Raw genomic sequence first — 27935 nt, forward strand, 5'->3', positions numbered from 1 at the left:
GAATTAGCCGCACTATCACTTCAGCTAGATTTAGATGGTTGGTCTTCTCTAAAACACCATTCAGAACTCATCTACTGGCACAAGGGAGTAGAAAGTCTGAAGTTTACATGCTGATAAACATACCATTTGGTACTACAGGGTATATAAACAAGCAGGAAATTTTTAATTCTATAGGCCTGGCTGTCTCTTACAAAATATTTCATGGTGTGGTAATAATTTGGGTTCTGGACTCAGCTCTGAGCTTTTATGTGACCTTGCACAAGTAACTTCCTCACCCTGAATTTCTTTTCTCATGTGACAAATGATGGAGATTAAACTAGATATTCTCTAAGGTCTCACTCAAGCCCCCAAGTTACGTGACGTTTTGAAAAATAACATTAAGGCCTAATACGTTTTACTGAACTATTCCAACAATTTGTGGGCAGTCATTTTTATTAGAAACTTCAAACACTGAACACAGCAACTCATTTTCTGATTGTATAAAAAAGCATTTGCTCCCAATGTCCTAAAGCACAGAAATACACTTTCAGTAGATGACAGTCACCTCAGGAATGACCTCCTCTTCTCACATTTTCAGAGCAATCAACATTTTCCAGGGTCTTCCTATTAAAGTCATCTATGTTACAACTGATTTCAAGAGCCAGGTAAAAAAGGGCATCCCTGATGAAGAGCCCAATAGTTTTTGGAATAAATTGTCCCCCAAAATATAACATTACTTACCTTTAGATCAGGCCATCCTCATCAACTTCTAAAAGGTTTAAGGGACTCACCAGTCTTAATTTACTATGTGAATCTGAAATTGTCCACAGAGGTCAATTTCAGCAGAAGCCTCATATAAATTAAAATAGAAGATAATGATGCCTGTTCACTAGATCAACTAAAATGACCAGCTGGGTTTAATGGGAGGAAAACAGAAACCCCTGTGAAATTGGAATGGTTTCAAAGGTGAAGGAAAGTAATTATTTTTCTGTAATGTTTCTTCTCCAAAAGTGACTGGCCAATATGTTGGTAAGCAACTAGGCCAACATATTATGAAGTCAAATATAGCATTCAGAGACACTGACCATATCCAAAGACACAAGTTAAGGGTCAGAATTCTGTTACAGCACTGCAGTATGCCTTATTTAAGTCATTTCATTTACAGTTAGAAATGTTCTTTAAGGGACTTAACTGACTCCCAAGAGGCAAATTCTAATTGAGATTGATGCCAAAGTGTTTTCTCTTAATAGCCATAAAATATTTTCTTGCATTTGTTATAATTACCTATAGAGTAATATAATTTTAGGTCTGAAAGAACCTTGATATCACCTATCACAAATCTTTTCTTTTACAGATGAAGATACTGAGGTAAAGAAAGAAGCCAACTAGACCAAGGTCACAGTACTAGAAAGAGGAAGAGTTTGGGCTAGAATTGAGCAGATGAGAAGATAAAACCAAAACTCTGACTCCCAGGTTTTTGCTTATGTATCATTTGACAGTCATTCAGGGAGGAAAAATTGACTAACTCTTGATGAAAACCACTGTTTAAGGAAACTTAGATTCTATAATGTGGTAGAGATGCTAGCAAGCAAAAAAGGTAGAGGTAGAAGGGAGGCTGGGGGAGAGAGCGCAAAGAAAAGTGACAGAAGACAAAGCTGATTACCACTCCCCATAATGACAGTGAGCTCTGGTTATAGCCACCTATCTCTGTACTAAGGGCAGTTCTACACAGGTGAAGAACTGATTGCCTGCCTGTGCTTGGTTCTTGACTCTGCTAATTTCTAGTTCTGTGACCTGAGGAAGTCGCTTCAATGTTCTGTACCTCAATCCTTCTCCTGAACAATGTTGTTTCTGTTACCTGCCATAGAGTTGGGCCCTGACACATGGTGACCCATTGTGGAACAGAGTAGAACTGCTCCCCAGGGCTTTCTTGGCTGTAATCTTTATGGAAGTAGACTGCCAGGCCTTTCTTCTGTGGAGCTGCTGGGTGAGTTTGAACCACCAACCTTTAAGTTAGCAGCCAATCATAAACAGTCTGTGCCACCAGCGTTCCTACATATATATACTAAGATAGTAATACTAGTACTTACTGTCATAAGGATCGAATAGTGTATTTTCCTTACTGTTGTTGCTGTTGTTAAGTGCCGTCAAGTCAGCTCTGACTCATAGAGACCCCATGTACAACAGAATGAAATACTGCCTGGTCGTGCACCAGTCTCAAAATCCTTGCTGCACCTGAGCTCACTGTTGCAGGCACTGTGTCAGTCCATCTTGTTGAGGGTCTTCCCATTTTTCACTGATGCTCTACTTTACCAAGCATAATAGCAGAAAGGAATGATCCCTTCTTATATGACCAAAGTAGGTGAGATAAAGTCTGTCCATTCTTGCTTCCAAGGAGTGTTCTCACTGCCCTACTTCCAGGACAGATCTGTTTGTTTTTCTGGCAGTCCATGGTATTTTAGTATTCTTTGCCAACACCACAACGGAAAGAATCAACTCTTCTTTGGTCTTCCTTATTTATTGTCCAGCTTTCCCATGTATATGAGGCTATTAAAAATACCGTGGCTTGGGTTAGCATTTGATTATGGATCCAAGTAATATGAAATTTTTGACAACTTCCATCTTTTCTCCATTTATTGTGATGCGGCTTATTGATCCAGTTGTGAGGGTTTTAGCTTATAGATATTAAATAAGGATTAAATAAATTGATATATGTAAAGATCATAAAACTGTGCCACCAGAGCTCCCCAGAACAGTGCTAAGCACATAAAAAGTGCTATATTAGTATTTGCTACTTTTCCCCTTATTCAATACACCAGAAAATCTTAAGAGTTTCAAAATATTTACATAAGTTGTAATCATTAATAATCTACTGTGGTGCTTTCTTTAAGAAATATACCCATAGAATTTATGAGAGAGATTGAGAAAATCACTGGCAAAATCTGTTTGTATGTTTAATGGATTAATTTTTCAACACATACTTGTTACAATTTAAAGGTTTTTGTTTTGTTTTGTTTTTTAATAAACAACCATAGAGACTTTTTTATTTTAAAAAAATCAAGGATATTCAAAGTTTCATTTAACAGTATCAAAAATTTCAATAGCGAAACACTTAATAAAAAAGCATATCCATCAAAAAAATTAAAGACAGGAGGAAATTCGTACTGAATCAGCGACTCCTGAAGTCATTAGAGTATAACAGTTGTTCTAGGATGTTGCATTTTCTTTTCTCTTTTTTGCTAGAGCAGTGCTTGGGCACCTTAATATCCCCCACCCCACCCTAAGAATTTAATGTTGTCCAAGCTGTCATTAACATTCTACTCAGAGTCTTAAGAGAAACTCTTCCCAAAATTAACAAGCATAGATCTTCTAGCAATTAAGATCATTTCAGATGTTCCTGAAATGAGCAACACATGTAGATTTTCCTTCTTTGAGTGAATTCCAATGACAGCTTCAAGAGAAAAGAAAGCAATTTACCTATTCTCTGATATTTTGATTAAATGATTTTAGCAATTATGGAGAAAAATAATTTTTAAACATTGTTGTGAAGAACTTTTCCATAACTGGTTGCTGATTTAAGACATTGGAAGATCATGGTAAGCTGCATATCTTCCAGTCACATGATGGTAAATCTGTGAGGAAAATTAAGAGTTTAGAATTTTAATTGACATTTCATTAAAAGGCCCCACCATTCTGTACTTCAAAAGAATCTCCCCCCAACCTACTTCAGGGGGAGGTTTGCTTGGAAGAAGGCAGAGGTTTCAATATGATAAAGTTTTCATCTCCAGTTCTCAATTTATTATAACTTTACATAACCTAATAGGTGACTTTCTAGTTCTTTCTTGAAAACACTCGTCAATTTATTCTAAGGGCAGCAGTTTATTACTCACCTGCCTCTCAATGTCTGAAAGCAGAGTACTGGCACCTATTCGAAAGAGTTCTGGCTTCAGCCACTCATCTCCTAGCTCCTCCTTAATAAGAGAGACCCAAGCAAGGGAATCCTTGGCACTGCGGATGCCTCCTGCTGGTTTAAACCCTATCTACAAAGGAAGATGGGGAAAAGAACATTGCTTACTGTCACTGGATTGCTTTAAAAAATTGTTGTTGTTGTTGTTGTTTGCCGTCGAGTCGGCCCTGACTCATAGCGACCCCTCCTTGAGTTTCCGAGGCAGTATCACTACGGAAGTAGGATTGCCCAACCTTCCTTCCGACCTTTAAAAAATAGTACTGGGTTTATACAGTGCCTCAATTCTGTATGTCTTTGTTTTAACCTCCCCAAGAGTGTACATTCTTCACATCATCTGGCAAAAAGCTTAGATCACCGCTCACACCCATTCTCACTACAAAATAGCTTTCCCAGGATTAGTGGGAAGAATGTCACTGCTATTGAGGAGACACTAATGAGGGTTAATAACCCTCTTTAACATTTCACTTATTGGAAAGTCATAAACCTCAACCATGGAGACTATAACTTCAAGCCCAAGACAAACAAGCAAAGTGTCAGTAAATAGGAAAACAGGTATCACAAAAGCCCATTCATTCTACATTTCTACAAGCCTGCATCGTTCACCTTTCAAGCCTTCTTTTTTTTTTTTTTAATTTTATCGTGATTTGGGTGGAAGTTTACAAAGCAAATTCACTTTACATACAGCAATTCACATACACTTTGTCTCATGACATTGACTGAAATTTCCCACGTTGCAACAGCTCTCTTCCCACTTCCCCTCTATAGTTACCTCTTCCCTGTGTCCTTCCCTCCCATGCACTCCTGCCACCTGAGCTGTCTCCCTGTGCATACACAGCCCTTCTATTCTCCCATGATTGATCTCTCCAAGGAGTGTTATCTACCTGTTGTAAATGTTCACCTTATATGCCTGTCTTTTGTTTGTCTGGAAGCCACAGAAGTGAGTTCAATTCCAGACCTAAAGGGCAGCTAGAGATCATAGTCTCAGGGGTTCTACCAGTCAAGCCTTCATCTTGAAGTTCAAAAGACACATATGTGTAAATGCATAGGGAAGAAGTGCAGAGGGAAAAGGTAACCACGGAGAGGAAGTGGGAAGAGAGCTGTTACATTATGGGGATTGCAATCAATGTCATGAAACAAAATATATGAATTATTGTATGGAAAATTAATTTGCTCATCACAACTTTAAAAAAAGAAGAAGGATACACACGTATGTTTAAATAAAAGGACAGAATTAGTGAGGCTACAAGGTCACATTAATCAAACTGGCAGCAATCCAGGAAGTATTGACCCTAGTTTTAATCAACTTAATTGCAGAAACTGTTTTTCTTTTGTTAAGCTATAGGTGGATAGAGTTCTATAAAACAGGCAGACCAGTTACAAAAGCAAGGTAGAAAAAGACAGTGTGGAGGCACCTCACAGTTCAGTAGTCTTTGAGGGTTATCCACAAAATAGTAATATTGAGACAATATCAGATGTTTATAAATGAGGTTTCTGGGTCCATCAGGAAAAGATAAACATGTTTCCTATACAGTAAAACCCAGATCATCTGGATTTAATTGTCTCAGGAACTTGACTATCAAGTAAAGAACCTAGAGATGAGAGTAATCAAAACAGCATCCCCTAGTTCAAGTATGAAGCACACTTTTTATCACTTAGAGCTGCGGGTTTGACAGGTGGCACTGCAGGAAGTAACTGCTAACAGAACAATAGAGCAGAGAGACAATGGTCCCATCAACACTCAAGCTAGAAACCTGGTGATCCAAGCTAGCACCCTTATGGTTAACCTGGGATCCACCATTCTCACCACCACACCACAGTCAATGAATAGTCAAGCCCTGTCATTTCTACCTCCTTAACTTCTATATCTCTTGTATGCATACTATCCTCCCTACTCTCATTTCTACTGTTTAATTTAGACCCTCATCAATTCTCACATAGAATATCCACAAAAGTTTCTTAACTAGTTTCCCTGACTCAATCACAGCTAATCAGTAGCAGTACAGGGATTCCAACCACATCTGGCTATTATCCTGGAGCCTAAGCTATGGCTTTGCAGAAGTGGCGGAAGTTGGGGGAAGGAGAGAATAAGTGGGATGAGGTTATTCACTGAAAAGAGGGGGAAAAAATTAGCTGATATTACCATACATGTTCATCATAGGAGCATTTCTGTCAATTAGTTCAGTGTGTCAGCAAATCTGTTTGGCAAAGTTTCGAAAGAGAAGCTCGAGTTTAAGTTTATCCTTTCTTTTTTAAGCGAAATAATATAGAAAACATAAATCTGCAATGAAATATTAAACCTCTGCTTCTCAGGAGTGACACTAATCATGGTCTGGAAGGCAACCTATCACATTTTAAAACATTCCTTAAATCAATGAGGTAGAAACTTTACAAGCCAAGCGCTGCCCCAGCACCTTGTCAACAACCCAAAAGGCTGCAGCTGATTTGCAAATACATGGACAGATCCTCATTATGTGAAATCAAACATGAGAAAGATGAATACTGCTTGACTTGTATCTATTCTTTTGTTACTGGGAGGTACTCTATTAGCTGAGGAAAGGTCAATAAAATTAAAAATAAAGTATGGCAAGGCAGGAAAGTATCTCTCCTCTGTACTCTGGTCTGGAACATCCTTTATGTATCTCTGTTGAGCACTTAAAATTTTTATTAAAATTCTCTCATTATTGTTTAAGGGTCCTCGTTTATTCATTTTTATATCCCTAGCATTTAACACAAGGACCCATGGCAGCACAATGGTTAAGTACTTGGCTGCTAACCAAAAGGTTGGTAGTTCAAACCCACCCAGTGGCTCCTGGCAATCTGCTCCCATAAAGGGTACAGTCTATAAAACCCTATGGGACAGTTCTATTCTGTCACATGGAGTCATTATGAGTCAAAAATTGACTCAATGGCACATAACAACAGCAACAGCACTTAACACAGGACATGGTACATGGTAACTACTCATTGTCAGCTGAGAACAAAATAGGATTGGGTCCCCAGTGACAAGTTTTAATGCTGACTGCACGTTCCATCACCTGTGGAGCTTGTGACACATCAGATGCCTGAGTACTACCCCTGACTCCCACCCCTACCTCAGATCCAGGACCGTCAGGGTAGGGGGACCAGGCAACTATTGGTATGAAGTATTTCACATCTGATTTTTATATTCTTTGGCCAAGGATGAGAACCACTGGTCTAGTGAATGATACCCTAAATTGAGGGACAAAAGATAGATTCCTGTCTTTCACATCTTTTCTTTAAAAAAAAAAAAAAAGTTATTTGAATCATTGCAGAAAGGCTACTAGAGTAGAGGTTTCTCAAGTCGGGCCAGTTGCAGGTGGAGTCACAACAGAGCTTTAGCCTATTTACATTTTTTTTTAAAGATGTGAAATTATGTGGAAGGACAAAATGCTGGAAGGAGTTCATTTTCTCTCAAAACCAGTACATTCTAAAAATGTCTCCTATTCCAATATATACTGAAGCTACAGTCACATATAAGTCATCATTTCCAGTTAGTGAAGAATCAGAGGTCTTTTTTAGGTTTCCATTTGGCAGAAATCAAGAGATTGGTACAAAAAGAAGTCTTCTGAAGAAGGAGAAGTCTCATTTAGAACAAACAATGACAGAAAGACATTACCTTTCTTGCCAGTGATGTAAAAAAAAAAAAAAAAAATCCTTTGAGATAATTTGTAGCTAAACAAGCAGCTTGAAGTGAAAAGCAAAATTCAAACTAATTTTAAAACAAAACAAAAAATAAAAACACCTCAAATACATTTTCCCTTTTAACTTCGTGTTTCAAAAAAATATTATTTTTTGAAAAGCTGACAAAAGCTAGCATATACCCTCCTCAGCTTAACAGTCTTCCAAAGAGCACATCCAACTGCCATAAAACGCAAAAATGGATATTTAATTCAAGAGCTATATAACGTCTAGCTACCTTTTCCCTGCTGTTTCACAGCATTTCATTATTTTGTTTAATAAGTTCATCTCCTCGAGAATTTTCTCTTCACCTCATATTATTAAAAGTAATAAGTTTTTCTGGACCGGGGGTTTCCCAACAGAAAAACCAATTTATGTGTGTCCTTCAATAATGACAGGAAAAGATTATTTCCCATTATATTGCATACTTTTCATATCACCACCACAGCTTATCATTCAATAAATGTTACTCTGCAATTCTTTCCATTCCTCAAGGAAGTTTAATTTCTGCATTAACCTGTTTTTGCTGCCCAACGCCTTGCCCAGAAAGCCTCTGTGTTGCAGCAGAATTAGTTCGTTAAAGAACCATTTAGGAATTTCTTGTCAGTGATAAAATTGTCTTCAGTTAATAAAAGGACGAAAGTGAGTTTACATCTTGATCACACATACTTACTCCCACACTCACACTCACTTTCTATTAATCGCACAGTCTCCTCCATGAATGCGTTCTTTTGTAATGAAAGATAAATTAAACATTTATCTTAATAAAGGTAACTCATTCACACCTTCTGCATATAAAGACAGTTATCGTGGCTGTAACTAGTATTATAAATAACATTATCTTTACTCTGAAGAAAGATATGCTGGCAATCATATACCTTGTTTCCAGTTTTCCAGAAGAAATCTCTAATGGCCCGTAGCATCACTATAGCTACTGGGAAGGTGGCATTTACTATTTCTTTTCCAGTAGAGGTCTTAATAAAATCTGATCCTAAAACAAAGGAAGAAAAACTCCATGTTAATTAAAAACTTATTTTTTACACTTTTGAGTCAGTGGAAGAAGTGAGTTGCTTAAATGTTTTTCCTGAATAACAGAACTTTATTTTTCATTAATTATTTGAAAAACTAAAAATAAAAATCTCTCTTTACCACGCTTAGAGGACAATAAGGTTCTGTGAAGGATGATGGAAAAAATCAGGATAGTTCATGATGATACCTGAACAACATGATGAACATATTTAAGGAGGGATCGCTATGAGTCGGGTCCGACTCGACGGCACATAACAACAACAACGAACAATTAACTATCCATGTAAAGATTATTGAAATGGTAAATGGTTTGTTACTCACTGCCGTTGAGTTGGATCTGACTCATAGTGACCCCTCTTTGGGTTTCCAAGGCAGTATCACTACAGAAGTAGATTCCTCAACCTTCCTTCTGAGGAGTGGCTGGTGGGTGTGAACAACCAGCATTCTGGTTAGCAGTCAAATGCCTTAGGCACTATCCCACAAGAGCCTACATATTTACTATAATAATAATAAAACAGAAAAACAAAATAAAACCTCATTCAATCCCAAGTATGGCTTTGGCTATTGCTTATTTATGTTTTTCAAAATGGAAATTTATACATTTTTTTCTGATTATAAATAAAGGCTCATAAAAAAATGAAACTACATATTTTAAAAATATCCCTTTATCTGTGCTTTTTTTCCCTCACCACAGGATGAATTAAATTAGGCACCAAATGGATTCTCACTGACTTCTAGGATTCTTGGTTCTATACCGCCATTAAAAAAAAAAAAAAAATCCAAAACCAAACCCACTGCTGTCAACTCAATTCCAACTCATACCAACCCTTTAAGACAGAGTAGAAGTCCCCTGTAGGGTTTCCTAGGTTGTAATCTGTACAGAAACAGACTACCACATCCTTCTCATGAGGAGCAGCTGGTGGTTTGAACCACTAACCTTTCGGTTAGCAGGCCAGCACTTAACCACTGTACCACGAGGGCTCTTTCTATAATCCCATGCTGCCAATTAAAATCAAGTTGATTTAATATATAACTAAGATAAATCAAAACAATTTTATGTCCTGTGATTAGTATCATGTACCATGACACTATACCACGAAACTGGAATGCCTGTTGACTTTCCCCTCATTTATGCTTGTTAGAACTCAGTATATAGTACACAGCACAGTTGTGAGAACATAAGAAGAATCACCATTAGCTGACTTCTACTGCATTATTCATTAACAAAAGTGTAAAGATGGTCTGGTGAGGAGTCATAGTCTGATCTCCTCTAACTTCACAAGGGAGGAGAAGGATCAAGACTGATTCCTGTGAAGCAGAGATCAGACATGCCTCCACAGTCCAACCTTTTCACCAATTCTGACACCAACTGTCCCTCTCACAGCACTCTCTACTTCTCTACCGGGTTTGATAATTCACTGCAATGGCCACACAGAACTCACAGACCATATTCACAGTTATGGAGTTTATTAGGGAAGTGACAGATTAAAATGCAAGACCAGAAACAACTCAGGATACAGTTCTTCAATCAGGACAGCCTCTTCTCAGCCATGCCCACAGGCAGGTCTCTCTCCGGCCCTTGGCACCATGGTTTGGCCTCTGCCCTGCTTGAGTAAGTGTTACAAAGCTCTTCAGTTCAGCCAGTAAGTGCCTAGAGGCACACCACTCCATCAGCAAGCCTCCTGCCCAAAGGCATTCAGCTCTCTGGGCACCATCTGTTGGTGTTTCTAGCTTCACCAAGTGACCAGAGGCACCCCACTTCTCCAGCAAGCCTCCTGCCCAAAGGCACTCAGCTTTCTCACTTGGTGGGCTGGGAAGTTTACTGTGCTGTCTTGTGCTCATTTCCTGGTTCTATATCCTCTGCTGCTGCAATTTCTCTGCCACTGCTTCTCTTTGTCTGTTTGCCATCTCGAGAGTTACAGCTCTCTGTCTCTTGGGTCTAGGAGGTTCCCAGTACAGCGACCCCAGGACCAAAGGACATGCTCCACTCTGGTCTTTCCTTCTGGTGGTAATTAGGTCCCCCCTTTCCATCTCTGTGATGTCTCATTTTAAGCCTAGTGGGATGGTTAAACTGATCAATCCCCTAATTAGAGTTCCATACACCTTATTTGCATAGTCCCACCCCCACAAAGGGAGCTTCACACTTTATTTACAATATTAGCAAACTATCCAATCCACTTGGCAGGCCACAAGCATCTTATTTGCATAGTCCCACCCACTCATTTGGTGGGAGTTACAGACTATGGCTAGAAAGTCCATATTAAGTAATTCATTACACTGCAAAAATAATTATCTTCCAACCAGATTAGGCTTTTCATGAAAGACACCATGCTATTTTTCATAACTTGAATATTTTAAATAACTTCCTATCTCACATATATCTTAAACCTACTGATGTAGTTTAACAGAATAGCATATGGAGACAAAGAAAGTATAAAGATCTGTTAAGATTCACTGAGTACCACACTATAGTTTTAGGTGCTTTCCAACCATTAACTCAGCTAATCTTCATAGCAACTGAATTAATTAATTACTACTGTGATCTCCATTTTTAAAGAGGAAATTGAGGTAGCAAGAAGTTAAGCCATGTTTGTGAAGTCATATAGTCAGTGGTGGTTGTTGTGTAATGTCAACTTGATTCTGACTCATAGTGACACTATAGGAAAAGCAGAAGTCCCCACAGGATTTCCAGAATATAGTATTTATGGGAGTAGATCACCAGATCTTTTCTCCCTTGGAACAGCTGGTGGGTTTGAACCACAGACTTTTCAGTTATCAACCAAGCACTTACTGTTGTGCCACCAGGAGGCAGAATTCTAACCAAAACAATCTAGTTTAACAAAATGCTATAGTATCTCAAAGAAAATTACCTAAGGTCACACAGTCGGATGGCCAATAGAGAACCCATCTTTCACGTGGTTACCCAGCCCCCAAATACTCAGTGTGAATTGTGGACCAGCAGCATGGGCACCACCTGGGAGCTTGTTGGAATGCAGTCTCTCAGGCCCTATACCTGGCCAACTGAGCCAGAATGCACATAGACAATATTTTCAAGTCATCTGTGTGTAAACTAACGTGTGAACAGCACATCCTTAGCCCAGTGAATCTGTGGACCACACCTAAGGCTAGTTTTTGAGATTATCCTACGCACTGCCATCAAGTCACATCTGACTCATAGCAACCCCTCCTTGGGTTTCTGAGGCAGGATTACTACGGAAGTAGATTGCCCCATCTTCCTTCTGAGGAGTGGCTGGTGGGTTTGAATCTCCAGCCTTCTGGTTAGCAGTCAAATGCCTTAGGCACTATGCCACCAGAGCTCCTAAGAGATTATCCTAAGGGCAGTGAAAGAAGTAGATGATAGAAGTGGATGAAAGAAGTAGCCCAAACTTTCCCTTCCAGCTTCAGCTGGAAAGGTTATTTCCACAACTATTCTGTGTATCAAAAGGTCAAATCAACAAACCTTTAGTAATCACACTGTGTGTAAGGCATTATGAAAATAAATCATTCAAAATCCTTGCTTTCAAAAGTATATACTCTAGAGCAGTAGAGATGAAACATATACCCTGGGTGATCACTAGATGAGCTAGAAATAGGAAGATTAGTTTCAAGTTCTGTCACTGACACTTGCTTTGCAAATTCCATCTCCTAACCTTCCTCATTTGTAAAATAGGTCTGAAAATTCTTACAAAATAAATCAGAAGAGAATCTACATGAAAGAACTTTGAAAACTGTCAAAAGCTATATAAATATAAATGGAGCAAAGACCTAAGTAGAGTCTCAACCTATATAAATACCATGGGAAATCTGACACATCAAGTAGGTCACCAGGAGCCCTTTCTTTGGGTCTGCAGGCCCACTGGGAAAAAATGGAGATACACTCAGTGCTTTCAATATGTCAGACTCTGTTCCAGATGCTAGGAATAGACCAATAAATTAAATAAACAAACTTCCTGCAATTACGAATAGAAATGACAAGAAACAAATAAATACATAATAAATATCAGTTGGGGCTATGAAGAAAAATAATAGAATTGAATGGAAGAGAGTGTTGGGGTTGAGAAGGGGTAGCCAGATTTAAATAAAGTCATCAAAAAAGCATTTATGATGAATATAATTCAAACTCATGAAGGAAATCTAGAGAAACAGCATTTCAACCACAGGAAATAGCAAGTGCAAAGGCCCTGATGTAGGCATGCACCAAGCTGATGAATGAATAGATCTATAGAACTGATGCATGATACCTACAGCATAGAAATAAGAATATCAAGAAGAGAGATTAACGTTTCCATAGATGTAAAATAGCGAGGGACATTCCAAGGAATTCACAATGAGACCAAGATGTGTTTTCCTAGGATGTGACAATGTCTTCTGATTCATTATGACTTTCGTATATGACATTGTATATCATCTAAATTCCTTTAAGCATCTCAGAAGAGGAAAATATTCAGATGAGTAACCAAGGTTACATTTTCAGGTCTTTTAAAAAACAAAGAAAACATGTGTTTCCACTTAATATAGCCATACTCTTTTGAATAGTTTAGAAGCAGGGTAAGGATGATACCTAATATATTTAGGAGGAGGAGAGTAGAGTGTCTACCATGAGGTAGCAAAAGTATCCCAGGGGTAACATGAGTACCCCACACATTATTTGTATACTGACCCCCTTTCTTTTGGCAGCCAGAGCTACCCAAAAAGAAAGAAAGAAACTTTCCATGAAGGTTGGGCCATCTACTTCCATAGTAATACTGCCTTGGAAACCCAAGGAAGGGTCGCTATGAGTCAGGTCTGACTCCACAGCACACAACAACAACAATGCGGGAGGGAAGGCAGTTTCAGGTTTCATTCTAGTTCAAGCAACAAAATTGAGCAGGTAGCTCAGAATAAAATATCCATCAGTCTATTTACTTTTAAATAACCCTTGCATTTTAGAACAAATTTAGATTTATAGAAAAATTGCAAAAATAGTACAGAGAGTTCCCATACACTCCGCATGCAATTTCCTCAACTAAAAACACCTTAATTAGTGTGGTACATTTGTTACAATCAACTGACATTATTAACTAAAGTCTGTACTTCATTCACAGTTCCATAGTTTTACCCAAAGTCCAACCCCACTCAGGATACCACAATGCATTCTGCCTCCATCTTCATATTGTCTTCTCTTCTGTGTGTGTGTCTAATTTTCCTCTGCCTCTTTCTTACAAAGACACTTATGATAGCATTTAGGCCCATCCAGATAATCAAAATAATTTCCTCATTTCAAGATGCTGTTAGGTGCCATCAAGTTCTCTCCAACTCATAGCCACCCTACGCACAGCAGAATAAAACACTGCCCGGTCCTGTGCCAGCCTCACAATCCTTGATATACCTGAGCCCATCGCTGCAGCTGCCATGTCTATCCATCTCCTTGAAGGCCTTCCCCTTCATCACTGACCCTCCACTTTACCAAGGATTATATCCTTCTCCAGGACATGGATCCTTCTGACAACATGAGACAAAGTCTGGCCATTCTCACTTCCAAGGAGTATTCCGGCTACACTTCTTTCAGGACAGATTTGTTAGTCCTTTTAGCAGACCATGGTACTCTTAACATTCTTCTCCAACACTACAACTCAAAAGCATCAACTCTTCTGTGGTCTTCCTTATTCATTGTCCAGGTCTCGCATGAAGAAGAGGCGGTTGAAAATACCATGACTTGGGTTAAGCACACGTTAGTCTTCATGGAGACATCTTTGCCTTTCATCAGCTGAAAGAAGTCTTTTGCAGCGGACTTTCCCAATGCAATACATCATCTGATGGCTTGTCTCCTGCTTCCATCGGTACTGACTGTAGAAGCAAGTAATATGAAGTCCTTGACAACTTCAATCTTTTCTCCATTTATCGTGAAGCTGTGTATTGGACCAGTTGTGAGGATTTCTGTTTTCTTTATATCGAGGTGTAATCCATACTGCAGACTATAGTCTTCAATCTTCATCAGTAAATGCTGCAAGTCATCACTTTCAGCAAACAAAGCTGTGTCACTTGCATATTGCAGGTTGTTAATGAGTCATTTCAAGATACTTAAAGTCACGGCTGCAAAGACTCTTTTTCCAAATAAGGTAACATTCACAGATTCCAGGGATTAGGGCATGGACATGAATTTAAAAGTGATTATTACCCTATCCCACTTCCTAATCTGTAGATCTTTTATTTCCTTTCTTTTTTTAAAAAATCTTATTGCACTGGGTAGAACTTGTTGAACAGAAGTAGTGAGAGAGGATATCTTTGCCTTGTTTCCAATCTAAAGGGAAAAGCGTCCAGTTTCTAATCATTGTGTTTGCTGGAGTTGGCTATAATTTGTTTTGTAGTTCTTTAGTTGAGAAAGTTCACCTCTATTCCCAGTTTGCCGGAATCTGTCAAGTACCTTTTCTGTATCAATTGGTATGATCATATGGTTTTTCTTTAGCTTGCTGATGTAGTGGATTACACTGTGCTGAACCAATTTTCATGGCTGGAATAAATCTCACTTGGTCATGATATACAATTCTTTTTATACATTGTTGGGATCAATTTACTAATACTTTGTTGAGGATTCTTGCATCTATGTTCATGAAAGATTTTCTTTTCTTGTCTTATAATATCTTTATCTGATTTAGTTATTAGAGTACTGGTGGCCTCACAGAATGAATGTTTCCTTTTCTATTTTCAGAAAGAGATTATGGAGAATTGGTATTTCCTCCTTAAATGTTCAGTATAATTTACTACTGAAATAATCTAGGTTAGGTGCTTTCTTTTTTGGAAAGTTATAATTACGATTCAATTCTTTAATAGCTAGGCCTATTCAGATTCTGTATTTTTCCTTGTGTGATTTTTGTTAGGTTTCTGTCTTTCAAGGATTAATCCATTTCATCTAAATTATCTGATTTGTGGGCATACAGTTGTTCATACTCCTTGCTGTGGAGCTGATTCCGACTCATGGTGACCCATGTGTTACATAGTAAAACTGTTCCATAGGGTGTGCTGGGTTGTAATATTTATAGAACCATTTTGCCAGGCCTTTCTTCCATAGTGCTGCTAGGTAAGTTCAAACCATCAACCCTTCAGTTGGTACTTGAGCATGAACCATTTGCACCACACAAGGACCTCATAGTTGGCTCACAGTATTTCTTTATAATCCTTTCAGTGTCCGTAGGAACAGTGATTATAACCACTCTTTCATTTCTGATATTGGTAATCTGTGTCTTTTTTCTTCTTGGTTAGCTTGGCCACAGGTTTATTAACTTTATTAATCTTTTCAAAGAACTAGATGTTAGTTTTATTTTCCTATTTTTCATTGTATTAATTTCTACTTTAATTTGTATTATTTCTTTTCTTTTGCTTGCTTGAAGATTAAATTGCACATCTTTCTCTACTTTCTTCAGATGGAAGCTTAGATTATTGATTTTAGATCTTTTTTCTTTTCTAATATATGAATCAATGCTATTAATTTCCCTCTATGAACTGCTTTCATGGCATCCTATAAATTATGATAAGTTGCATTCTAATTTTCATTTAGATTACAATATTAAGAATTTTCTCTTGAGACATCTTCTTTGGTCTATATGTTACATAGGAGTTTATTGTTTAATCTCCAAATATTTGAGCATTTTACAGCTTTCTTTTATTAATTTCTAGTTTAATACCATTGTGGTCTGATAACATACTTTGTATATTTTCTATACTTTAAAAATTTGCTAAGATATGTTTTATAATCAAGAATCTGTTGAAGTCACTAACTATAACAACAGGTTTGTCTATTTCTCCTTGAAGTTCTATCAGTTTTTGCCCTTGATATTTTGCCATTTTGTTGTTAGGTGTCTTGTTGGAGAACTGACCTTTTTATCCTTATGTACAAAGTTTACTTTGTCTAAAATTAATATAACTACTCCATCTTTCTTTCAATTACTACTATCCTGGTGCATATTTCTCTATTCCTTTACACTGAGTCTTTGCATTAAAGTTAGACAACTGTATGTTTTAATCCACTTTGATTCTTCTTCAATTAGATCATTAACAATTAAACTCTCCCTGATTTGGTTAGATTAATATCTCCCTTGTTTAGAACTTTTCTAATCATTGTATGCTTTCCTTGTTAATTTATGTACCTATTTTTCTGCCTTCCCTGGTTTTGAACATTTTATATATTCCATATTTTCCCCTCTCAGTGTACTCTGAATATCAATTATACTTCTTTTGTAAATATTTTTAGTAGTTGCCCTGGTGTCCAATCTATTTTTAACTAATTTAGATCCACTTCCAAATAACATTAAAGCACTACACTCCTAATTTCTCTCTCCCATCGCTTATAATATTGCTTTCATTCATTTAATTTATCCATATGCACAATCTTGCAATATTATTACTTACAATTATTATTATTATTCCTTTAACAATTACATTTTAGCTCAATTAATAATACAAATATAAAATTTTATTTTACCTTCATTAATTCCTTCTTTGACACTCTTCCTTTTTTCACGCAGATCTGAGCTTCTGATCTCTATAATCTTCCTTCTCTCTGAGGAATTCCTGTTAACATTTCTTGCAGGGGAGTCTGCTGACAATGAATTCCCTCAGTTTTTATTTTTCTGACAAAATCTTTATTTCTCCTACATTATCCGAAGGATAATTTCACTAATACAGAATTTCAGTTGGTAGGTTTTATTTTCTTTCAACACTTCTTGCTGGCATGGTTTGTGATGAGAAGTCAATTGTAATTTTTTGTTTATTTTTCTAGAGTTAAGTATTTTCTTTCTCTGGTTGCTTTCAAGATTATTACCTTTGCCTTTGTTTTTCAGCAGTTTGAATACACTATACATAGATAAAGGGGTTTTTTGTTTGTTTGTTTGTTTTACTTGTTATTTCCTGAGCTTTCTAGATCTACGGTGTTTTGTGCCACTCTGCCAGGAATATATACCACAAATGGGAAGGCCTTAACAAACAGGAGTTTATTCTCTTACTATTTGGAGGCTTTAAGTCCAAGTTCAAGGTGCCAGGCTCTAGGGGCTGTGTTAAAGTCCCTTGACCTCAGGCTTCAGCTCTGCCTCTTGCTCCCGACCCACTGAAGCTAGAGGCATCTCTTCACTCAGGCAGGTACTGACACTTAGGCTAACAAGCCCAAGGTCGACAAATAAAATGGCACAGTCCCAATGCTACCAAACCACATGGCAGGCCATTAATTCTAGTCCATTGAAAGTCCCAAGGTCAGCAGAGCAAGGCAGGCTTCTGAACAACACCACGGCTACATATAGGGTTCAAGCATGCCATAAGCTAGAGACCATTCCCCAAGGCTTCTTCTTATATATAGGAAGCAGACCACATTCCCTAAGGCAGCTACTCAGCTGCTCACAGTGGATTCCACCATGGAGTTGATTACCAGTCTCATCATGGGGAATACTACATCCACCTGCCCAGCCAGTCAATTAGGCCCAGGCAAGTTGACACACAGACTTAACTACCACAATTCCACCCCTTGTCAACTTGGCACCTATACAGATCTTCAATGAGTGGTATCTGTACAGATCTCCCTCACTGGGTGACTCCAGTTCCCTAGTTCCTAAGTGGTGACCTCACCCCCTCAGCCTGGTGGGCCTCTATCCTCTCCCTCTTGGGCATGGCAGCCCTGCCTCCTCAATCTTGGGCAGCAGCTAAAACTCCATCCCACTGGCTCACATGAACGAGCAGCCCCACATTCCAGAACCAAGTTAGCAAAGATCTGGCTCTTTGAAACCTAGGGGGCTGTGGTGGTTTCACCCCCAAAGGCCATGATCCTCCCCTTTGAGGCTGAGGCAGCTCTGCTTCCTGTTTCCTTGGTCTCTCCACTTCGCCTGATTAATGCCGAAGGCAACCCACTCCGCCAGAAATCTTCCTGCCTAAAAAGCACTCAGCTTTCTTGCTCCATGGGCCGGCCAACCTGCTACTCCATTTCATGCTGATCTTTTCTACCAATTAATACCCAAAGGCAACCCACTCCACTGGGAAGCCGCCTACCTAATGGCACCCAGCTTTCTCCTCTGTGGGCTGGTAAGCCTGTTGCTGTTTAATGCCAGTCTCTGGGCTCTGCTACTGCCATGTCTCATGCTGGTCTCTCGGCTGTGCTCCTGCTGTCTCTCATGCCATATGCCAGGGTCTCGGATCAAAGATACACTCCACTCCTGTTTCCATATTTTAGGTATTTGTTAAAGCAGCAGCCCACTCTCTCAGTACCATATTGTTTTGGTTACCTAGTGCAACTCTGGTATCATAGTGCCTAAGGCACTTGACTGATAACCAGAAGGCTGGCAGTTCAAACCCACCAGCCACTCCTCAGAAGGAAGGTTGGGCAATCTACTTCCATAGAGATACTACCTCAGAAACCTAAGGAGGGGTCGCTATGAGTCGGGTCTGACTCGACGGCACCTAACAACAACGGTGCTGCTCTGACAGGAATATATACCACAAATAGAAAGGCCTTAACGAACAGGAGTTTATTCTCTTACTGTTTGGAGGCTTTAAGTCCAAGTTCAAGGAGCCAGGCTCTAGGGGCTGTGTAAAAGCCCCTAGATCTGGGCCTTTAGCTCTGCCTGTTGCTCCCAGCCCACTGAAGCTAGAGGCATCTCTTCACTCAGGCAGCTACTGGCTGCTGAGGCTAACAAGCCCATGGTCGACAAATAAAATGGCACAGTCCTGATGCTACCAAACCACACGGCAGGCCATTAATTCAAGTCCACTGAAAGTCCCACAGTTGGCAGAGTATGGCAAGCTACTGAACAAAAACACAGCCACATACAGAGTTCAGCATGCCAAAAGCTAGACACCATTCCCCATTCCTTATATACAGGAAGCAGACCACATCTCTAAGGCAGCTACTCAGCTGCTCACAGGAGATCCCACCATGGAGCTGATTACTAGCCTCATCATGGGGAATACTACATCCACCTGCCCAGCCACTCAACCAGGCCCAGCCAAGCTGACACACAGACTTAATTACCACATATGGTTTGATGTCTGTAACTGATTTTGGAATGTCTTGACCATTATTACTTGGCAGATTTCTTTTTCTTTGTTTTCTCTTTCTTCTTCTTCTGATATTCCAATTATATGTGTGTTAGACCTTCTAAAGTTTTTTTCACACTTTTTGAGTGTTCTGTTGTTTTTAAAATTATTATTGTTTATTCTCTTTAAATTAAATCTCAGTTTGTAAAGTTTTCATTGGCCTAACTTCAAAATCATTGATTCTTTCTTTCCTTGGCCATTCCCAATATACAAATGAGCTCATCAAATACATTATTTCTGTTACAGTGTTTTTGATTTATAGCATTTCCTTCAATTTTTCTTAGAGTTTCTATTTCTCTGGTTACATTACCTATCATTCTTTTTTTAAAAATAATACTATACTGTGTTTATGTGAAGGTTTACACAGCAGTTTAGATTCACATTCAGTAATTTCTACAAAAATTGTTCAATGATACTGGTTACATTCTTCACAGTACATGACCATTCTCATTACTTCTATTCTAGTTGTTCTGTTTCTCTTAATCTAGTTTCCCTGACCCCTTACATTCTCATCTTTGTTTTAAAGTAATTGTTAACTGTTGGTCTCATATAGATGATTATTTTTAAAGAAACACAGTTCTCAAGGGTGATATACTTAATTTTCTAAGCCAATTTATTTTTTAGCTAAAAGGTGATCTCAGGGGCTAGTTTCAGGTCAAGGTTTAAAGAGTATCTCACAGCAACAGTCATGAGGAGTCCTCCAGTCTCAACTAGTCCAGTAAATCTGGTTGTGTGTGTGTGTTTGTGTGTGTGTATGTTTAGGAATTTGAGATTCTACTGAACATATTTCTTCCGTTCTATCAAGGTTCATCTATTGTGGCCCTAATCATAACAGTAATGGTAGCTGGGCACCATCTAGTTTTTACAATCATTCCCACAAGTTATGGACTTTTTCCATGAGATCTCTTAAATCTCTCATTATTTATGTTATTTTAAATTATCTATCTGATAATTATAACATGTGCCATAGCTCCATCTGGTCACAATGGTTGCTTCATCTCTTCAACTGTGCTTTTGTCTTTTAGCATATCTTACAATTGTTCTGTTGAAAGTTAAACATTATGTATTAGGTAACAGGAACTGGACAAAATATCAGGCCTTTCGTGTGAGGCTATATGTTAATCTGCTAGCAGTTCAGCTGTTCAGTATCTGCTTTGGTGCTAGCATCTTCAAATGATTCTAGAATCCTTAATTCTCTCCTCTGTTTAGGCTTCCCTAAGTACTCCTTCTCCCAGGTAATCTGTGCCCTGAAGCTCACAGTGGTTGTATGACCAGTCCTGTACCAGCCTCACAATTGTTGAAACGTTTGAACCCACTGTTGCAACGACTGTGTCAATCCATCTTATTGAGGGTCTTCCTTTTTTTCACTGACCCTCTACTTTATTAGCAAGATGTCCTTTTCCAGGGACAGATTCCTCCTGATAACATGTCCAAAGTACATGAGAAGAAATCTCACCATTCTCACTTCTAAGGAGCATTCTAGATATACTTTTTTAAAAGCATTTTTTTTTGTTGTTGTTGTTCTTCTGGCAGCCTGTGGTACATTCAATACGTTTTACCAACACCATAATTTAAATGCATCAATTCCTCATCAGTCTTCCTTTTCATTGTCCAGCTTTCACATGCATATGAGTTCAGAAAACACCATGACTTGGGTCAGGTGCACCTTAGTCTTCAAAGTGACATCTTTGCTTTTTAACATTTCCAAGAGGTCTTTTGCAGCCACTTTACCCAAAGTAATTTATCGTTTGATTCTTAACTTCCATGGGTATTGATTGTGGAACCAAGTAAAATTAAATCCTTGACAACTTCGTCTTCTCCACTTATCATGTTGTTGCTTATTGGTCCAGTTGTGAGGATTTTGGTTTTCTCTATGTTGGTGTACAATCCATACTGTAGCCTTTGATCTTCATCAGTGAGTGCTTCAAGTCTTCTTCACTTTCAGCAAGCAATTCTGTATCATCTGCATATAGGAGGTTATTAATAAGTCTTCCTCCAATCCTGATGACACATTCTTCTGCACATACTCCAACTTCTTGGATTATTTCCTCAGCATACAGATTGAATAAGTATGGTGAAAGGATGCAATACTGATATACACTTTTTCTGATTTTAAACCTCACAGTATCTCCTTGTTCATTCACAGTTGAATGGCTGCTTCTTGGTCTATGTACAGGTCCCGTAAGAGCACAACACAAGTAAGCATTCTAGAATGCCATTCTTCACAATGTTATCCATAATTCGTTAAGATCCACATCATCAAATGCCTTTGCATAGTCAATAAAACACAGGTAAAATCTATGATCTGTTCTTTCAGCCAAAATCCATCTGTCATCAGCAATGATATCCCTTTTCTACATCATCTTCTAATCCAGCTTGAATTTCTGGGCAGTTCCCTAGGATGTACTATTTCAATAGTTTTTTAAAATTATTTTCATCAAACTTTTACTTGTGTGATATTAAAGATGTTATTCAATAATATCCACATTCTGTTAGATCACCTTTCTTTGAAATTGGCATAAACAAGGATCTCTTCCAGTTGGTTAGCCAGGTAGCTGTCTTCCAGATTACTTGGACTAAACAAGTGAGAGCTTCCAGCATTGCATCTATTCATTGAAACTTTTCAATAGGTATTCCATCAATTCCTGCAACCTTGTTTTTTTGCCAATTCCTTCCGTGCAACTTGGACTTCTTTCATCAGTTCCACAGGTTCTGTATCATAAGCTACCTCCTGAAATGGCTGAATATCAACCAATTCTTTTTGGTATGGTGATTGTGTATTCTTTCCATCTTCTTTTGATGCTTCCTATATCATTCATTTTTTTTTTCCATAAAATCCTTCAATATTGCAACTTAAGGTTTGAATTTTTTCTTCAGTTCTTTCAGCGTAAGAAATACTTAGCATGTTCTTTCCATTTAGTTTTTTAACTCCAGGTCTTTGCCCATTTCATTATAATAGTTTACCTTGTTTTCTTGAGCCACCCATTGAAATCTTTTGTTCAACTCTTTTACTTAATCATTTCCTTTGTTCACTTTAGCTGCTCTAACATCATAAGCAAGTTTCAGAATCAATTCTGATATCCATATTTTGCTTTTTGTTTTTTTCCTGTCTTCCTAATGACCTTTTGCTTTCTTTATGCATGATGTCCTCCCACAACATGTGTGGTCTTCAGTCATTAGTGTTTAATGCATCAAATCAATTCTCAAGATTTCACTAAATTTAGGTGGGATATACTCAAAGTCGTACTTCGGCTCTCATGGAGTTGTTCGGACTTTCCTCAGTTTTAACTTGAACTTACTTATAAGCAACCGATTATCTGTTCTCCAGATGGCCTCTGGCCTTGTTCTGACATTATGTTGAGCAACATTTTTATTATATGCAAATCAGGTATGGATTACCACCTGTAAGAATTAGATGCAGTATTAAAGACATTTGGGACATACGCCATGTAAGTATTATGGTCAACAAGAATCAAAAGTGTTCAGAGAGATCTACTTTAAAGAGAATACTATAAGGAAGTTTTATGGAACAGATGGAATTTGTTATAGATCTTGAAGGAGAAAGAAAAATTAAAAGATGAAAAGGACTGATAGAAAAAAACTACCATCAGAAGAAACAAAGGCATAGAAAAGAACATGGTATATACAAACAATAATAAATCTAAAGAATCTACATGAGGGGCATGTTACAGGGGAGCATATGTGGGGTATGTGTGAGAACATGGGTTTTAAAATACTTAGGAAAATACTATAGAGGGACTTCATAAATTGGGTTCTGTCGTTTAAGAACATGAAGTCTGATCACATGAAATCAGTCTTGTGGTTTCTGTGTTGGATGAGTTGGGAAAGGATAACTGAAAGTCAGAGACACACAAGAGATTAAAAATTTCAGTTGAGGCATGCAAGCACAGGCTATATCTTTGAATCCAACTATAAGACCTAGTTTCAATTACACAAAATACTTTAGAAAGTATATGAGTATTTTATTACTGTCAAAAGAACAATGGATTTTCCAATGGGACTAAGTAGGCACATATGTACTTTTGTTTAACTTCTCATTTTAATATTGCTTCCCTTGCCCCCCCCCCTTGTTTTAGTAGTTCAATATCACCTTAGAGAAATAAATGCTACATTCTGAATTACCAACACCACAGAGCACTATAGATTCTCCTCAGAGCTCAGTTAATCCAACATTAACCAAGCTCACCTCTGCTCAGCTTAGGGAGAAAAACCTTGTGAGAAAATAGCTTACAATTAAAATAGCTATTCATAAAATGTTCTTTTATCAGTGCCCACAATTTCACTGAAATCACTAAACTAGGAGATGAAAGGTTTGAAAAGTCAAAAGAAACACATTAAATAGACTAGTATTCAACTGTGATTAGTTGAAATTAAAATTAACACTAAATTTATAGTATTAGACTAAACTGTATTATTTTTTTATTTTCCTAATTTGAAATCTCTAGCACTATACTTTTTTTTTTTTTGTGGTCTAAAGCAACTCAAAGCTTTTCTAAGGCCTGTAATTACAAGTCTCCATGGTACAGTTTCATTAAAAACTTTCATTAAACAACAGCTGCCCTTGTATATGGTCTTCTAATCAATTTGGTCAAACAGAATGACTTCTAATCAGCTGTTGATAAAAATAGAAGATGAAATTTTAATTCTAATAGATTAACCACAAATTCAAGACAGTCTTCAAAATCCATCTAGCTCTATTCTCCAGTGGATTTAATGACTATTCAGCAACTCATTACTAAATAGAACAAGATGAACATTTTCCAGTTCATTAAAGAAATGTACTATGTATTTTTGCATTGTCCTCATGATTCGTTACAGGGAGTCTTAATTACAAGATAATGGATAATGGTTATTAAATGCAGACTGCAGTAATGAAGCTCTATTCATTTGCGAACCTCAGAGACTGCAGAGAGAGGAAAATAAAATTACTAGCTTCAAAAGATTAACGGATCAAATTATTATTCAATTTTGAAAATCTCATTCAGACTTCACAGAAACAAGAAGAGATTAAAAACTAGTATTAAGACTAAAGTAGTACATTAAAAAAAAATAATATCTTAAGGCTATTACTACATAATCAGCTTCAGATGTGATTATTAGAAAAATATATAGCTAACAATGGGAAAACATACATTTTTATTTCCTGAACAAATCTTATTTATGATATAGGAAGTTACTAGTAGGATCTTAAAAAGTGCCTCGGTGAACATGGAAGATATATTCTACCATGCTACAAAAGAACAACACAATGGAAGGTATTATTAACATTTTATACTTCACCAATGAAAAATAGGATTTAAAATCAACTGCTGCTTGAGAAGTCTTGTCATTAAGTGGAATTCATGCCAACCCTATAATAAGAGCTTCTGGGCACATTATTCATTAGCACCATGTTTTCTATCGCTCTGTAAGAAATTGCCGATTAAAGTTAGCAAAAGAATTTGGTATGGTAATTCTGACACTAATTTATGCTTGCAATTGGCAATGGGACACTTTTTTTTTTTTTAATAAACAGTTTAAAATAATATGAAGCCCCAGTTAAAACATATTCTTTATTAAATTGTATTATTTCACTCAACATGAGCTTGAAAATAATTTGGGGTGAGATATAAAGATCCAGTGTTATGGCAGAAGAACGGCCGGAGTAAAAAAGCAAAACAAACTCACTGCCATCGAGTCCATTCAACTCACAGCAACCCTTCCTTGGGTTACTGAGGTGGTATCTCTATGGAAATTAATTGCCCAATCTTCCTGTCAAGGAGTGGATGGTGGATTTGAACCGCCAGCTTTCTGGTTAGCAGTCGAATACCTTAGGCGCTACACCACCAAGCAAAAAGCTCCAATGGAGGTATCAATATGATGTTAATATTCAATCTGTAGATAATTAGACCACAAAGACATGCTTCTGTGATTCAGGTGAAAAGGGAAGGAAATATTTTTTGTGAAAGAGAATATAAGAAGGAAAAATTAAAACACCATTCTCTCAGTCTTTCCTTCAATCTCAATAGTGAGCTCTGGAAATACTTCTCAAGTCAGTCAGTCTAGTCCATCATGTGAGCAAGGCAACAGAGCATCATAATTAAGCAGTAAGGCATGCTCAAGCAAAATGGCAATCAGAAAGCAATCACATTCTCAGGGTTAGAAAATATCTCAAATACCCCAAGGGTAAGATTAGCTCATGATAACCACATTCCTTGTCATTGCCTTCCCCTCAATAAAAATAAAGACATGGCCACTTAAAATCATGCAAAACTGTATGATTCAAATGGAATACAAGTTGGGGACCCTAACTTCTATAATCCTTGGTAATTGACAGTAATTATGCTAACTACACAAAGATATGTGGCAGAATCACTTGACACAAACAAGAGTCCTTGAGTTATGTCTAATATACGGTAAGTTCCCTTACACTTTTAAAACTTAGGTTATTCAAAATGAGCTTCAGAACTATAGTAATGTTGGAGATGAGTTATAAATCAATGCAACTTCCATCTTCTATTTTAAAGTGGATTTAAACTGTTTATTATTTAAAATAACTCTAAATTCTTTTATTTATTTATTCAAATTAGAAAACAGATTATTAAAATGATGGCAAGGCTATATTGTTAACATTTGGACCAAGTATCAAACTGGGAAACAACAAATTGTTTCCTAGCTCTATACCTTTTCTAATTATTGGCATTATCTTAATGCTTCTCAGCAAATATTCACAAGAGTTAACAGCTCAAATATGAGTTCCCCAAAACGATGCTGCATTTCTAATCCTCACCCACTCTATCTTCCTTTCCTCTGCTGAGTGAAGTTGCCAAGGAAGGAGATTTAGGATAAGTGAGGCCCAGAAAATTTGTAATTAAAATGAAGAGAATTAGTACTGATGGCTGTACAACTTTGTGACTGTCCTAAAATTCACTGAATTGTACACTGTAAAAGATCAATTTTATGATATATGAATTATATCTCAACATCACCAAAAAGACAAAAATAAAGATGAAGGTGTTGGGTGTGAGGGGTATGGGGATATAAAAAAGAAAAAGAAAATCTACCTAGTAAAACTAACTCTACATAACAATCAATTAATTGACAAAAGTCAATATTATATGTGCTTGTAATGATCCCTAATCACATACACGTGCAACATGTAATGTGTAATTTAGACATTTAGGTTAAAACTCAAAACTGACAAGTAAACTTCTCTGTCACTTTGTATAACCTCTAATCTTATAGCCAGCTACCTCATTGTAAAACAACTGTATCACCTAATAAGGTATGACACAGCCTTCTATGTTAAGGCACTCCAAGTATGCACCTCTGATTATAGATCTATGACATAGGTTACCCTGATGCCATGTGAGTCAGGCACCATTCCAACAGACAAGATCAAAAGGACTAAGATCACAAAAAAATTCCATGCTTTTACCCCTTCACCAAGAGCAAGTCGGAGGCAACTAGTGTCCAAGTTCTAGTCTCTTGAGTTCTCCTAAAACCCAGTGCTGCCAGAGCACTTGCCTCACTGCCACCAACCCTGAGCCTTAGTCTCAAAGAAAAGAACCTCCGTGAAGGAAGTGCCATTACACTTGAATCCTGAGACCTCTCATTAAAGATAAAAAGCTTGAAGTCTGAAGACTTGGACTCTCACCATTAGAACAGCATTATAATTGTTAACCCTAATTCTCCAGTCATAATTGAATATCTTCTGGTCTTACCTGTTTACCTTCCCATGACTACCTTGCAATAAACTAAATGAGTTTATGCATTATAAACTTAAGCATTTCTTTATCTATTTTTAAATTAAACCCTGTGGGCTAGTCAAGTATATAAGCATAATCATCTGTACCCAAATGCCCTTTTCTAAACTCACACCTTAAGGCTGGTCCTAACCTTCTCATTAAGTGGTTTCCCATTAGCCTCCAAATATGACTTCTGTTATCTAGGCCTCCTCCCTAATCACTAAAGTTTAACCATTCATCTGTTTAAATAGGTATGATTATCTAATGATAATGTTTACTCTGTAAATAAGGTTAGCCAAATGCACAATATTCATATTAAAGCATTAAACTACCTAAAGCATTACTACTTCTAGGAGAAATACTTCTACACATTTATAATTGTATCCCTTAAAAAGATTTTTAAAGGGTGGTACCGACACCAGGGGATTTCAAGATAGCCAAACAGAGGCGGGGCAAGATGG

General features: G+C 37.6%; 1 protein-coding gene across 1 annotated transcript in view; it reads right to left on the reverse strand.

The window, feature by feature from the left end:
* Positions 1-3554: 3554 nt before the first annotated feature.
* Positions 3555-27935, reverse strand: part of DERA (deoxyribose-phosphate aldolase) — a 148961-nt gene continuing 124580 nt past the window's right edge. Inside the window, exons 7-9 of the mRNA XM_007944480.1 lie at positions 8524-8636; positions 3870-4019; positions 3555-3611 (exon numbers count right to left, since the gene is read on the reverse strand). Of these exons, the coding sequence (XP_007942671.1) occupies positions 3555-3611; positions 3870-4019; positions 8524-8636 (320 nt within the window). The remainder of the gene's footprint in view (positions 3612-3869; positions 4020-8523; positions 8637-27935) is intronic.

Source organism: Orycteropus afer, unplaced genomic scaffold, assembly GCF_000298275.1.
Source record: "Orycteropus afer afer isolate SDZICR_OR568_19922 unplaced genomic scaffold, OryAfe1.0 scaffold00126, whole genome shotgun sequence".
In the NCBI taxonomy this organism is placed as follows: Eukaryota; Metazoa; Chordata; class Mammalia; order Tubulidentata; family Orycteropodidae; genus Orycteropus; species Orycteropus afer.